The sequence below is a fragment of the Lutra lutra genome, chromosome 12 (assembly GCF_902655055.1).
Source record: "Lutra lutra chromosome 12, mLutLut1.2, whole genome shotgun sequence".
Lineage (NCBI taxonomy): Eukaryota > Metazoa > Chordata > Mammalia > Carnivora > Mustelidae > Lutra > Lutra lutra.
The window spans coordinates 73,020,424-73,034,988 of record NC_062289.1 but is presented as its reverse complement, the minus strand read 5'-3'; the positions used below and the strand labels follow the sequence as shown (position 1 = coordinate 73,034,988).

The 14,565-nt window shown below is 43.3% G+C and overlaps 1 protein-coding gene across 1 annotated transcript in view; it reads right to left on the bottom strand.

Moving 5' to 3' along the window:
- Window positions 1–14,533, bottom strand: part of THOC5 (THO complex subunit 5) — a 36,384-nt gene extending 21,851 nt beyond the window's left edge. The window contains 8 exon segments of the mRNA XM_047696951.1: window positions 3,822–3,936; window positions 5,324–5,470; window positions 8,242–8,295; window positions 8,297–8,337; window positions 8,478–8,591; window positions 9,674–9,817; window positions 12,072–12,203; window positions 14,309–14,533. Of these exon segments, the coding sequence (XP_047552907.1) occupies window positions 3,822–3,936; window positions 5,324–5,470; window positions 8,242–8,295; window positions 8,297–8,337; window positions 8,478–8,591; window positions 9,674–9,817; window positions 12,072–12,167 (711 nt within the window). The 5' untranslated portion in view covers window positions 12,168–12,203; window positions 14,309–14,533.
- Window positions 14,534–14,565: the final 32 nt, after the last annotated feature.

Genomic DNA, 14,565 nt, shown 5'->3' with positions numbered 1-14,565 from the left:
ACTTGTGCTCTCTGTCAAATAAATAAAATCTTAAAAAAAAAAAAAAAAAAAAGCTACGGTAAATAAGCTAGTGTGGTACTGGTGCCTAGATAGACAAATAGACCATAACAAACCTACAGGGACATTGACTTAAGACAGAAGTGGCACAGCAGAATGGGGAAAGAATGGTCTTTTCAATAAATGACCCTGCTGAATACCAACACGGGGGTAAAAAAAAATGAATCTGACCTTAACTCACACTACTTACAGCATTCCCTTCCAGGAAGCCTAGAGAGCTAAATGTGAAAGACAAACAATAAAGCGTCTATAAGAAAATAAGAGAGTATCTCCATGACCTTGGGACAGAGATAAATTTCTTAAATAGGACACCAAAGCACTAACCATAAAGGAAAACACTGATAATCAGATCATATAAAAATTAAGAACATCTGTTCATTAAAAGATACCATTATGGGGGTGCCTGGGTGGCTCAGTGGGTTAAAGCCTCTGCCTTCAGCTCAGGTCATGATCTCAGGGTCCCTGGAATCGAGCCCCCGCATTGGGCTCTCTGCTCAGCAGGGAGCCTGCTTCCCCGCGCCCCCCACCTGCCTCTCTGCCTACTTGTGATCTCTGTCAAATACATAAATAAAATCTTTTTTTTTTTTTTAAAGATTTTATTTATTTATTTGAGAGAGAGACAGTGAGAGAGAGCATGAGCTAGGAGAAGGTCAGAGGGAGAAGCAGACTCCCCATGGAGCTGGGAGCCTGATGTGGGACTTGATCCCGGGATTCCGGGATCATGACCTGAGCCGAAGGCAGTCGTCCAACCGAGCCACCCAGGCGTCCCCATAAATAAAATCTTAAAAAAAAAAAAAAAAAAAAGAAGATACCATTATGAGAGTGAAAAAGAAAATCAGAAAATATCTGCAAAAGATTCATCTCCAGAAAATATGAAGAAGTCCAAGCAAAAGATGTGAACAGGCCTTTCACAAATGAGGTAATCCAAAAGCTAATAAGTATATAAAAGGGACTGTGTGCAACATCACTGGTCCTCAAGAAATGGGAATTTAAAACCATAAGCAATGCCCTCCAGAATGGCTAAAATTAAGATGAATGACAATATCAAGTGTTGGTGAGGATGAGGAGCAATTAGAACTTTCATCTGGTGCTAGGGGAATTTTATAAATCAGTGCAATCACTTTAGAAAACTGTTTCAGTGTCCACCAAAACTAAATATATTCCTAGCATACTCTATAACCCAGAAATTTCATTCTAGGAACACATTCAACAGAAATATGTACACACAGGCAGCAAAGGACAAAGAATGCTCATAGCAGGATTATTCATTAGCCCCCAACTAAAAGGGAAAAATACTAAGTATCAATGAAAATAAATGAACTTCTGGTGCTCACGACAGTACAGACGTATCTCACAAACATAATGTTGAACAAAGAAACCAGACACAAGAGTATAGGCACCTGGGTGGCTCAGTCAGTTGAGCGGCTGCCTTCGCTCAGGTCATGATCCCAGGGTCCTGAGATCAAGTCCCATATCGGGCTCCCTGCAGGGAGCCTGCTTCTCCCTCCTCTGCCTGCTACTCTGCCTACTTGTGTCCTCTCTCCATCTCTCTAATAAATAAATAGTCTTTAAAAAAAAGTATATATTATATGATTCCATTTGTTTAAGTTCAAAAATGGGCCCAACTACCTATGACATTAGAAGTCAAGATAATGGTTACTGGGTGGGGGGTTGTGTGTGTGAGAGGAGACAGTGACTGGAAGGGGAAATAAAATTGTTTCTGAAAAATCAATGTTCTTTTTCTCAATTTGGGTGCCAGTTACAGAGATGTGTTCACTTGTGAATATTCACTGAGCTATACATTTATGAACCATTTGCTTTTCTATACACAAAATTATTTTTTTAAATGTAATATATGTGCATTGTTTTAAAAAGTTGTATCTGGGGCATGTGGGTGGCTCAGTCAGTTAAGTATTCAACTCTTGATCTCCGCTCAGGTCTTGATCTCAGGGTTGTGAGTTCAAGACCTGTGTGAAGTCTATTAAAAAAAAAAAAAAAAAGGTTGTATTCAAGTTTATAAAGCAGAAACTCTCCAGAAAAACCTGACTGGCTCAATTGGTAGAACACGTGACTCTTGATCTCAGGGTCAATGCCCCACATTGGGCATAGAGTACTTTAAAAACAAAACAACAAACATCCCAGTTCCCAAACTCCAAACTAATTGTTAATGATTTGGTATAAATAATGACTCTTCTAAGCATACACTGGACTCACACATGTATATAGCATATGGATACTTTATAAACAAAGGTATACAATCAAATAGTACTTTATGTCCTACAATAGGCATTGTTTTGTTTAATTAGATGATAAATCTTTGTTCTGTCCAATTATTTCATCAGCAGTACGATGTTCTCTATTTCCATCACAGCTATAAGACTGTACCATACAAAAATTTATTTAACCTGGAGCGCCTGGGTGGCTCAGTGGGTTAAAGCCTCTGCCTTTGGCTCAGGTCAAGATCCCAGAGTCCTGGGATCTAGCCCCGCATTGGGCTCTGCTCAGCAGGGAGCTTATTTCCTCCTCTCTCTCTGCCTACTCTGTCAAATAAATAAATCCTTTAAAAAAATTTTTTAAAACTGTATCCTATTTAGGCATGTTTAGAGAAACTCCAATTAACAGGAGAAATTAAGGGGTGCCCACATGGCTCAGTCCATAAAGCATCTAACTCTTGATCTGGGCTCAGGTCATGATCTCAGGGTCAAGAGATCAAGCCCTGCACTGGACTCTGCAATAGGGGTAGGCCTGGTGGTCCCTTTCCCTCTGCTCCTCCTCCCACTCTCTCTCTCAAATAAATAAATAAACAAAATCTAAAACAAAAACCAACCAGGAAAAATTAAGTACAACCCAAACTTTCCATTTTCTTTTTGTCCTATTATGAAGTGCTACTCAGAATATTTGTTAACAATTCCAATTCTATGCCGAGAGTTGAAGGGAGGAAATGCAGATCTCGCCAAATCCTATAAAAGGGAATCTCTGATTTCTCTAGGGTCCTTTTGCAAAGTTCCTCCGTATTAACCATTACTCTGCTACATAAAACTATGAGATTTAGAGGGGTGCCTGGCTGGCTCAGTCAGTAGAGCCAGTTTGTGACTCTTAATCTTGGTGTCTTGAATTCATGCCCCACATGGGTATAGTGTTTATTTAAAAAAAAAAAAAACAAAAAACTGTAAGGATTTAGAGCAAATCTGGCCTCACGGAGCAAATAAAAATCAGGTCCCTATACAGAAAGACATGACATTTACATTAATTCTAAAGTGGGGACTTTTCCTCCCAAAGGCCCCTAAACAGCTTTCAAATATGAGTAAAGTTCTTTTCAGAGAGAGTATCTCTACTGAACATCTGCCCCCAAAGTGCAGTCAAGAGTCTAACAGACATCCACAGAAGCAGGCTTACAGGCCTGGAGGCTGTGGGGCTGGTAGAAACCATTCTGGGTAAATTAAACCCAGAGTTTGCAAAAGTATTTTACCTGGAAGCAGCTCTGGGTGAAAAGAAAAAATTCCAGACAAACGTGTGTATATGTTCCTGAACCCACCTGGCATCTCTTCCACCCAGGACACAACCTTACCGTACTAGTTGGGCAGAAACTCCAAACAGGACCATCCTTGCACTGGGCTCTGACACCCACTAGGGTAACATACCTGGCAAAACCCAAAGGGAGACAAGGCTGCTGGAGGCCTCCTTGCTGGAGGCCAGCAAGGTCTCGTTGGGTGCTGAGGGCAAAGCAAAAGGCCAATGTTGGGGAGGATGGGGGAGAGTCCTACCTGCATGATGCTATTGAGGCGAGGCTGGAGGCTGCTTAGGTACTCCTTCTTGACCTCAATTTCCTTAAGGATCTTCTCCTTGTTGGACAGGCACTCTCGGTACTTCTCTGCCAGCCTATTGGGAAAGGACAGACCACTATCACTCGAAGCTCCTCAGAGATCTCCCAACACACCTACTGACTGTTACAACCCACCTAATGACAGTTAGTCATGATTAACTAATGTTTACCTAGTACTTACTCTGTGTCAGGCACTTCAAGAACTCTTTATAAGCATTATTGCATTTAATCCTTATAAAAATCCTGGAAGATAGGTAGGGACTCTTCTTTTCCCCAAAGGAAGAAACAAAGGCTCAAGCAGACAACTTGCCCAAGGTCATTCAGCTAAAAGCAAGTACAAAGCTGGGCTTTGAATCCATGCCTGTCCGGCTCCAGGGGCTCTGCCCATTAACCACTAGGGAACATCCCTGTGTCATTTTCTATTCCCTTTCTTGCCTCTAGGGTCTACAGCCAAAACTTTCACAAACGTGTGGACCTAGCAGCTACAGAACCCAAATGAGGCACTTAAACTGGCCTGAGTGGGGCAGAGCGGTGATGGACTCTGGACCACAGGAATAGAACACTCATGATTTAGCCTGTGCCAAGGCAAGCCATGTACTGGACAGGGAAGTGATGGGCCAGCCCCATCCGCTTAACCCCTGACACTAATTCCGTAAGAACCACACTTAGTGCTTATTAAATTCATAACATGGACCAAAAGCATAAAATACATATTTTTATAACAGGAAAAAGAAAAAAAAAGAAATAAAAACACCTGCTTCTTCAATGGAAAACAGAGCAAAGTGTCAACAAAAGCCCTAGAATTCTCATACAAATATGGGGAAGAAAGTCACGTCACTATTAATGAAAGGAATACAGCCATGAAAGATCTGATATGAAAAATACACTATCCCCTTAAAAAGACCTCGATTAGATTACACAGTATATATGTTCTATTTACAACTAATAAATAAAAGGTCTTTATTAATACAGGATTTTTCATGTAAAGGTATGCCTTGAAGCATAATTTATGATAGCAAAAAATAACTCAAAGTCCAATCCAACAGAGGAAAGATTATGTAAATTATAATTTGTCTATGCACAGGAATGCTGTATATAACCTTCTAAAATAATGTCTGCAAATCTTTAAAGTACCACAGAGGCAGAAGAAAAAGAAAAAGAAAAAAACTAAATTTACAGTACAAAAGGTATTTAGGTCTCAAATGTTAAAATTTTAAAGAAAAAGTTACTCCAATCTTCTATTAACAGCCTTAAGCAATTCCAGCCCCACCCATTATACTGTTGGTCAAGTCTGAATTATCAGGTGCGAATTAATTTGGTCTTAAACCAGTCCACTGGTTCCATAGAACTCTGCTGTATGATTGTGGGTCATGTATCACAAAGCACCGTCCCCATAAAGGTCTGTGTCGGCACAGATTAACAAGGTCAGGAAAGATACACAACCTTTTTCGCTGTTCTAGCTCCCAGTCCAGACGTGCAAGGGTTTGCTGGTGAGGGTCTCCCATGGTGACTTCAGCCTTGCTAATATCTGGAGGAGCCTCCTTATAAAACTCCTCTAAACTGACCAGATCAATTTCTTCATGCTTTGACCTGCAGGGAAGAACTAGATGTCAGGTTGCTCTTCTCAGGATCCCAAACCATGGATTAAGTGGGCCCACAGTTCCCTCCACATATGCTTACTCAACCCTGTCTTACAACTACCCAGGAACCTAGAACCCAGTCTCCTCAGCAAATGCTCATTAGTAAATGTTTAATTTTGAAGAGATGTAGTTGGTAACATATGATAGGATCCTTATCCATCGTGTCCAACGTTTTTATCCATGAATTAGCTGAAGACCTAGAAGGGATGCTTATGAAACTTACAGATGTCCAAGCTTAGCAAAAGAGGTTAAGAACTGAAGGGTGAATAAAAATACTATAGGGCGCCTGGGTGGCTCAATTGGTTGAGCATCTGCCTTCAGCTCAGGTCATGATCCTGGGTCCTGGGATCAAGTCCCATATCAGGCTCCCTGATCAGCGGGGAGCCTGTTTCTCTGTCACTCATGAATAAATAAAATCTTCAACCAACCAACCAACAAACAAAAAACCTACAGTCTAGACCTAGACTGCCAGGTTGAAACCGAGAATTGGAGACAGGAAAAAAAAGTAAGGGACTACATTTAAGTTCAAAATATTAACTGCATTAAGCATGGGATGGGGACCCAGCAGGTATAATGATTTAGAGGCTTCCACTGTCGCACATACAGTGACTCACAAGAAAAGAAACCTAATGCTTTTTCCTGCATTAACACAATAGTGCACAGGCTGTGGACAAAAGATGATAGTAACAGCAGTTACCAGGTACTAAGCACCCACTGTATGCCAGCCTCATCTCACTTATTTCTCATGATAACTTGTCAAATGGGGATTTCTATCTCCATACCTCAAATGAGATGAAGACTTCTACAACTGAGCAGCTTGCCCAACGTCACACAGCTCTAGTGAGTGGCAGATCTGGGATGTGAATCCAGGCTGTCTGACCGGGGCCAAGGGTGGTCACCCGCCTCTCCACAGGCCAGGGTTCTACAGCATTCTGCATTTGTCAGCTTCCATCTGAGTGATGGTTATAGCCTGGGGCATCATATTCTTTTGTATTTAATACCTTTTTATTTTTAAACAGTTTAAGATACACAGGAAGTTTCAAAAATAGTACTGAGAGGGACGCCTGGGTGGCTCAGTTGGTTAAGCAGCTGCCTTCGGCTCAGGTCATGATCCCAGAGTCCTGGGATCGAGTCCCACATCGGGCTCCTTGCTCATCAGGGAACCTGCTTCTCCCTCTGCCTCTGCCTGCCATTCTGTCTGCCTGTGCTCACTCTCTCTCTCTTCTCTCTCTGACAAATAAATAAATAAATCTTTAAAAAAAAAAAATAGTACTGAGAGTTTATTTCCTCTGTGTACCCTTCCCCTGGGTTCCTCCAATGATAACATCTACACACAGTACATTATGAAAACCAGGAAACTGACAATGACACAATATTATTAACTGAGGTACAAACCTGATACAGATCTCACTTCTATTAATATTTAGCTATTATTACATGAATTTGTACAGCAGATAAAGATACCTCCCCCAAATCAGCATAATTATCAAAAATACACCAGACTCGGGGCGCCTGGGTGGCTCAGTGGGTTAAAGCCACTGCCTTCGGCTCAAGTCATGATCCCAGAGTCCTGGGATCGAGCCCCGCATTGGGCTCTCTGCTCAGCAGGGAGCCTGCTTCCCTTCCTCTCTCTCTGCCTGCCTCTCTGCCTACTTGTGATCTCTGTCAAATAAATAAATAAAATCTTTAAAAAAAAATACACCAGACTCAACTGATATGCCCCTCTCATCCCAAGTTTATTATAAATAAAACCTACCTCGGGGGTCTGGGTGGCTCAGATGGCTAAGCAGCTGCCTTCAGATCAGGTCAGGATCTCAAGGCCCTGGAACCAAGTTCTGCATTGGGCTTCCCACTCAACAGGGAGTCTGTTTCTCCCTCTCCCTCTGCTCCTCACCCCCACTCATGCTTGTTCTCTCCTCTTTTAAAGATTTTATTTATTTATTTATTTGACAAAGAGATAGACAGAAGAAGTAGGCAGAGTGGCAGGGAGAGGTTGAAGCAGGCTCTCTGAGCAGGGGGCCCAACTCAGGGCTCAGTCCCAGGACCTGGAACCATGACCCTAGCCAAAGGCAGCCACTTAACCTACTGAGCCACCCAGGTGCCCCCCCCCAAGCAAAAAACAAAAACAAACCCCAAAACACCTGCCTCTTCTCAATCTGCACAAGTTGGTCTGGCCAAGCAAGAATATATTCCCTTCTCTTCCTCTGTCTATTCCTCCTTCCTTCTCATCTCTCAGCTTGGATTTGCCAAGAGGCATTACATTTTAAGACAGACACTGACAGACTATAGTTTGTTCACCTGAAAGCAGCTAAGTGGCAAGAAGTTCAGCTTCTGAAGAATAAAATCCAGTTGCAAAAATGAACGGCTGGAACTTTAGAGAGGAAAAAATGGGCCAAAATTTGGCTGGAAGGTAGCTGCTCCTATGCAAGGTGCCCAGGAATCAGACTGGTAATGTAAAGGTCCCTGCTGGAGAAAGACAACTGCCTTTGACCAGGTGCAGAGCTCAAAACTTAGAAAAGCAGACAGGCTTCCGAGGTTCTTTGTGCAGCCTGAAAACACTGCCTCCAATTCTCCCAATCAAAGTGATCTACTCACCCTTGTCCCAGTTCCTGCAGTCTCCAAGTCCATCTGATTTTTTAAGGAGAGTAGCTCACACTGAGCTATGTAAGAAAAGCAGTTACTAACAGACTATTTTGCCAAAGGCTGTTCTCTGAAACTCACTTGAACTCCAGACACTTGGTGATCTCTTTCTGCAGGTGCATCACCTCATATAAGGTTCTGCAGCTGCAGGTGATAGGCGTCTACTTTCTGCTTGGCCTGAAAGGAGGACAAGGTCAGAGGTGAGTGGGTCAAGTCAGGTCAGACAGAGCAGAAGCAAACTCAGCGAAGAGGTAAAGGGGATTAAGAAGGGAATGTGGGGAAAAGAGAGGAGGAGGATTAAACCTCTCAATTTCTACCTCATGGGTCTGATCTCTTCCTTTCTTCAACCTGATGTGGGCTAATCGATTAAGCTTCTTCAATGTCATGAAATGCACACAGCTCTGGATCCTCCGATCTTCTATCTCAACCGCCTGTAGGCAAAGTAAACTGGTAAAGATCCTGTCAACAGGTGCTGGCTTAGCTTCCTTCAGCACCTCACTTCTGACCCATCCCCATCCAGGACCAAAAACAAATACTGGAAGGAGGGGCGCCTGGGTGGCTCAGTGGGTTAAGCCGCTGCCTTCGGCTCAGGTCATGATCTCAGGGTCCTGAGATCGAGTCCCACATCGGGCTCTCTGCTCAGCAGGAAGCCTGCTTCCCTCTCTCTCTCTCTCTCTGCCTTCCTCTCCGTCTACTTGTGATCTCTCTCTGTCAAATAAATAAATTAAATCTTTAAAAAAAAAAAAAACTGGAAGGAACTCAGAACCAAGAGAAATGTAAGTGGGAAATGGAAGAATGACCGTAGAAGGAAAATCCGGGCCAAAAAACAATTTCTGCTTGGACTGAAGTAACAGGAATTGAAAATGGAGCAAGTACAGCCGATGCACAATTTATCTGTCCCTACGTATTGTATACAGAGATCCTAACAATAGCAACACCCTGCATACAATCAGTCTCTGAGAATAACATTACAGAAAACATAAATGAAAAGTTTGGCTACATTAAAATATGATGTGATTATCGTAACAATACTGGCTAGTATAAGCACAAATAAGTGAGATTCTTGGAAAAATATGGGTTTTGTTTTTAGCCACTGTTTAGTTTCTTTGCCCCAAAGTCTGTTCCATTCATTTAATGTTAAATAATTTCATTTCTGAAATTATTGTGAAATGACATACTTGTACATATTCATCCTTAAAAAGCAAAGGAATTTACACATATCATTTCTCAAAACCTAGCAAATGCCCAACATGTAATACAGTTAGATGAATTATCAAATTACAGTTATGAGAAAAATCAGTTGTCCTGTACTTTTGTTACTGTAACTGGTAGTTGGGTGGTGACATGTTCCCATAAGTTAACAGGCACGTCTCTGGAGCCCCCAGACTCCAACCCCCTGATCACGGTTAGGACAGAAGACCAATATGAGGAAGGGCTTTGATGGGTGCAAAACAAGGCCACCCGTTCAAACCCATCAGGTTCTTGTCTGCCCAATCCCAGTCCCACTCCTTACCACATCCTTGCCTCCTCTGCTCTTCAGGTCCTGGATCTCAGCCATGAGCCTCTGCAACTCCTGGCATGTGTACTTGTACAGCTCATAGTCTCTGCCAGGGTCCCGCAGGTCCACTTCAGCCTCCTCACTGTAGTATTTACCTTCCTGTGGAGGCAAGGAAACAGGCCTTGGGTGGGGAATAAAAGTATCCCTGTTGGGACCAGGGACACTGGGCTGAAATCAGTAATGATGAAACCCCAAATCAGGTGTCTAAAAAATCTGGTCCTCAAATCAAAGGTTTTTGTTCTTTTCAAAATGGAAAAGAATTCATTCCTCTTTTCTTATTTCTAACCATAAAGTAATACGTGCTTGGTGTCAGAGACTCAGAACACAGTAAGAAGTATCAAAAGCAAAATGAAAAGTTGCCTGTAATCTCACCTCCCAGCCTGAAATAACTATTTTTAATACTGCGGATAAACACAAATTTTATTTTTAAACAAAATGGGATCATACTGTTCATGCAATTTCTCATCCCAATAAATTTAAATATCCATTAAAATGGTTGCATTATAATCCACTATATAGATGAACTAGAATTCATTTATCTAAATTCCTACTGATGAGTGTCTAGATGATCAAATAAAGCTTTAGCAGAGGTTAAAATTAAGAAGGGAATGTGGGGAAGAGAGAGGAGGAGGATCAAACCTTTTAATTTCTACCTCATGGGTCTGATCTCTTCCTTTCTTCAACCTGATGTGGGCCAATCAAAATTGGTCACTCAGCCTTAAAAGTGAACAGATGCATTTCTTAAAGAGAGAGTCCACTATAGTTAATAATACCGCACTATATATTTACAAGTGGCTAAGAGAGTAGGTCTTAAAAGTTCTCATCACAGGGGTGCCTGAGTGGCTCAGTGAGTTAAGTGTCCAACTCTTGACTTCAGCTCAGGTCTTGATCTCAGGGTTGTGAGTTCAACCCCCATGTCAGGCTTGACACTAGGCGTGGAGCCTACTTAATTAAAAAAAAAAAAAAAAAAAGTTCTCGGGGCGCCTGCGTGGCTCAGTGGGTTACGGCCTCTGCCTTCGGCTCAGGTCATGGTCCCGGGGTCCTGGGATCAAGCCCAGCATAGGGTTCTCTGCCCAGCAGGGAGCCTGCTTCCTCCTCTCTCTCTGCCTGCTTCTCTGCCTACTTGTGATCTCTTGTCAAATAAATAAATAAAATCTTTAAAAAAAAAAGTTCTCATCAGAAGAAATAAAAATTTTAACTATACATGGGGATAGATGTTAACTAGACCTTTGTGGTGATCATTTCACAATATATACAGATATTGAATGTTGTACACCTTAAATTAATACAATGTTATATATCAGTTATATCTCAATAAAAAAAGAACCAGTGCCTGCAGTGGATAAGGTATTTTTGTTAGTCTAGAGTTCCTAAATCTGAGGAAAACATCATTTTCACTTAAATTCAAATTCTTACATTTCTCTATTCTAGTTTAAAAAAAAAAAAAAAAGTAGGGTGTTGGGGTGGCTGAGTCAGTTAAGCATCAGCCTTCAGCTTAGGTCATGATCCCAAGGTCCTGGGACAGAGCCCCACATCAGGGAACCTGCTTCTCCATCTCCATTTGTGCTTGCTCTCTCCTGCACTCTCTCTCAAATAAATAAATAACATCTCAAATTAAATAATACAGTAACCAATCAACCAACCAACCAAAACAATTAAGTCATAAATTAGCTTGACAGAGTCAAGGAGAGAGAAACAGTAGAAGGAAGAACCTGCTGACCACATGAGCTCTCAGGCCACAGAAGAGATTTTGTGGGGATGCTGTTCTGACACTAATTCAGCAGCAGACCAGGGATGCCACATCTCTAATCACCAGTGGTGTGCTGCAGATACTGGCTTCTTCTGACCTTCTGGAAAAATGGAGACATACACCATACTAGAATGAGGTCTCTGTTCACACACTACTTATGTCTAATACAGGCTGGTAGGTTCTTGGGATGCTGCAGCTAAACCAGATGTAAATACTAAGGTCTGGGTGATCTCTTTCTGCACTCTTCCACTGGGGAAGGTGATGAAGATGACTGGGGCTTTAGGTGGTACATGGGTGATCTGAAATAATGCTGAACACCTAAGGAGAAAGTTCATCCCTTTCCAATTATTTTTAGAAACTTCTGATTGCTTCAAGGAGAACATCTCATTTCTCTAGCTTGTCTTTAACACTTATGAACACCAATGTTCCTTTGTTAACAAAAGGACTCTGAGAGCCCCTCAGTCCCGAAGTCCCAGCACCTGGTCAAGCAGAGGCCACCTGGGCGGTAGTCCCTGTGACCCTCAGCTGCTGCAAACTCACAGCCAGGTGCTTTGCCCACGAGCTATAATTTCTCAGCAGTGTGGCAGCCCTGGCTGACCTCACCTGCTCTGTATCAGAACGGTTACGCTTCCCTTCAGCTGGTGCTCCATCACTTCGGATCACTTTGGGCTTCCGTTTTTTGCTTGATTCTGATGACATGGTTGTTTGATCACGTCAGGAGGAAATAGCAGAGACCTGTTAAAAGGAGGAAACTTTAAAGATTTTTCAGAGCTGGAATTGGGAGATTTTCCTGGAGTCAGAATACTGAAGTCTAACTAGTAGTTCTGGCCACGTATGCCCTTGTTAGCTTAAAAAAAAAAAAAAAAAAAAAAAGTCACTTAACCCTCCAAAGCCTCAGTTTAATCCTCTGTAAAAGGGGGGAGGGATGCCTGGGTGGCTCAGTCAGTTAAGGTGATGCCTTCAGCTCAGGTCATGATCCCAGGGTCCTAGGATCGAGTCCCTTGTTGGGATCCCTGCTCAGTAGGAGACCACTTCTCCCTCTCCCCACTGCTTATAATCTCTCCCTCTCTCTCAAATGAATGAACAGAATCTTTTAAAAAATAAAAAGGGGGAAAGAGGCACCTGTGTGGCTCAGTTGGTTAAGTGGCTGACTCCTCTCAGCTCAGGTCTTGATCTCAGGGTTGTGAGTTCAAGCCCTGCATCGGGTTCTGCGTTAGGTGTGGAGCCTATTCAAGATTCTCTCTCCTCTGCCCCTTGCCCCCCGCCCCCGGCGCCCCATGGGCACACTCTCAAAGAAAAAGGGGGAATCATCCCTCAGCCTGTCCAAAAAAACTCATCTTTTCCAGCTCTACCTTCTTTAAAGGTACCACAACCACATCTCTGACTAAACTCCTCGGCCTAGCATATACACCCATTCCCAGTACTACTGATTAATCACTACACGCTGGATCTGATCTAAGCACCTTAAGGGTATGTTCTCACTTGATCCTTATATGAAACTTTTCAGATAAAAACAAGTACCATTTTATGGATAAGAACACTGAGGTTCAGAAAGGAGAACAAATAGGGGTGCCTGGGTGGCTCAGTGGGTTAAAGCCTCTGCCTCCGGCTCAGGTCATGATCCCAGGGTCCTGGGATCGAGCCCCGCAGCAGGCTCTCTGCTCAGCAGGAGCTGAGCTTCCTCCTCTCTCTCTCTGCCTGCCTCTCTGCCTACTTGTGATCTCTGTCAAATAAATAAATAAAATCTTAAAAAAAAAAACAAAACACGAGGTGTTGAAGGTCACACAGCTGATATGCTATGCTAAAGCTTGGGTCCATCTGACACCACATCAGTGCTCTTGACAACTACATTATTGTGACACCAGTGTGTCTTGCTGCCATCTCACTGGGCAATGCCCTCAACTCTCTGGTTGGCCCTACAACTCAAAAGAATAGAACCTACACTTCATGCGACTTGGGTCACAAAGCATCCTCCCTCTCCTTGTTGTCACCACAGCCCCAAGGTAGGCAGCACAATCTCCCTAACCCCCCAAAATCAGTCACAAATGCTTACTGAAGGAACCGATGGCTCACAGTAGTGAGTCAGAGAAGCCCAGAGTTCGGAGTCTCCACTCTATTTTACTGCTATGAGTCCTGGGACTCATAGTTGCTTCACTGTTCTCTGGGCAGGCTTCCTCACAGATCCAATGCGAGTAACAGTCCCTACCTCCGGGGTTGCCGTGGTCATTGACACAGGAGGCACTCCACCCGGGAAGGTGATGAAGATGACTGGGGCTTTAGGTGGTACATGGGTGATCTGAAATAATGCTGAACACCTAAGGAGAAAGTTCATCCCTTTCCAATTATTTTAGAAACTTCTGATTGCTTCAAGGAGAACATCTCATTTCCCTAGCTTCTTTTTAACACCCGTGAACACCAATGTTCCTTTGTTAACAAAAGGACCCTGAGAGCCTTAGACAATGAAATCTAGCCAGTATTTAAAATGTTTTCATGTTAAATACATTAGTTTTATCATTATCTCCTATATAGGACAAATCTCCATTTAGGGGAGAGACTTAAAATTTTCTCCTAAAGGAAATTCACGTTTAAAATGTAAAGGTGACTCGATTAAAAACCTTTAGCCAAGTCTTAAACGGTAAATCGGTAAAACAAAACCCACAACGTTGGGACGCGAAAAGCTGGATTGTGGGAAATCCTGACTTCGGAAACCCAGTAAAAACAGCCTGGCACACGGAAGCACACAATAAATGTGAGCTATCATCACCACTACCTTCGACATCGACATCGTCACCTAGAGGCTACCCTGTGGGGCCCGACGCTGCTGCAGCGAGTATTTTCACCTGAAGAGACTGAGCGCGCCGCGCCCAGCGGCTGGAGACCCCGGAGAATGAGCACGGAGAACTCGGATGGGCCCCCAGCCCGGAGACGGCTTCCGAGAGGTCTGCACCTCAGTCCCGGAGCGCCCAGCCCCGCTCCTCCGACCAGCCGGCTGCGCGGCACCCTCCTCACCGCTCCGAGCCCCGAACCAGCCACCGCAAGGCAGCCACTTCCGGCGGCTGAGAGACGTCTTCCCGCACACCATAGAGAAGCGGAAGGA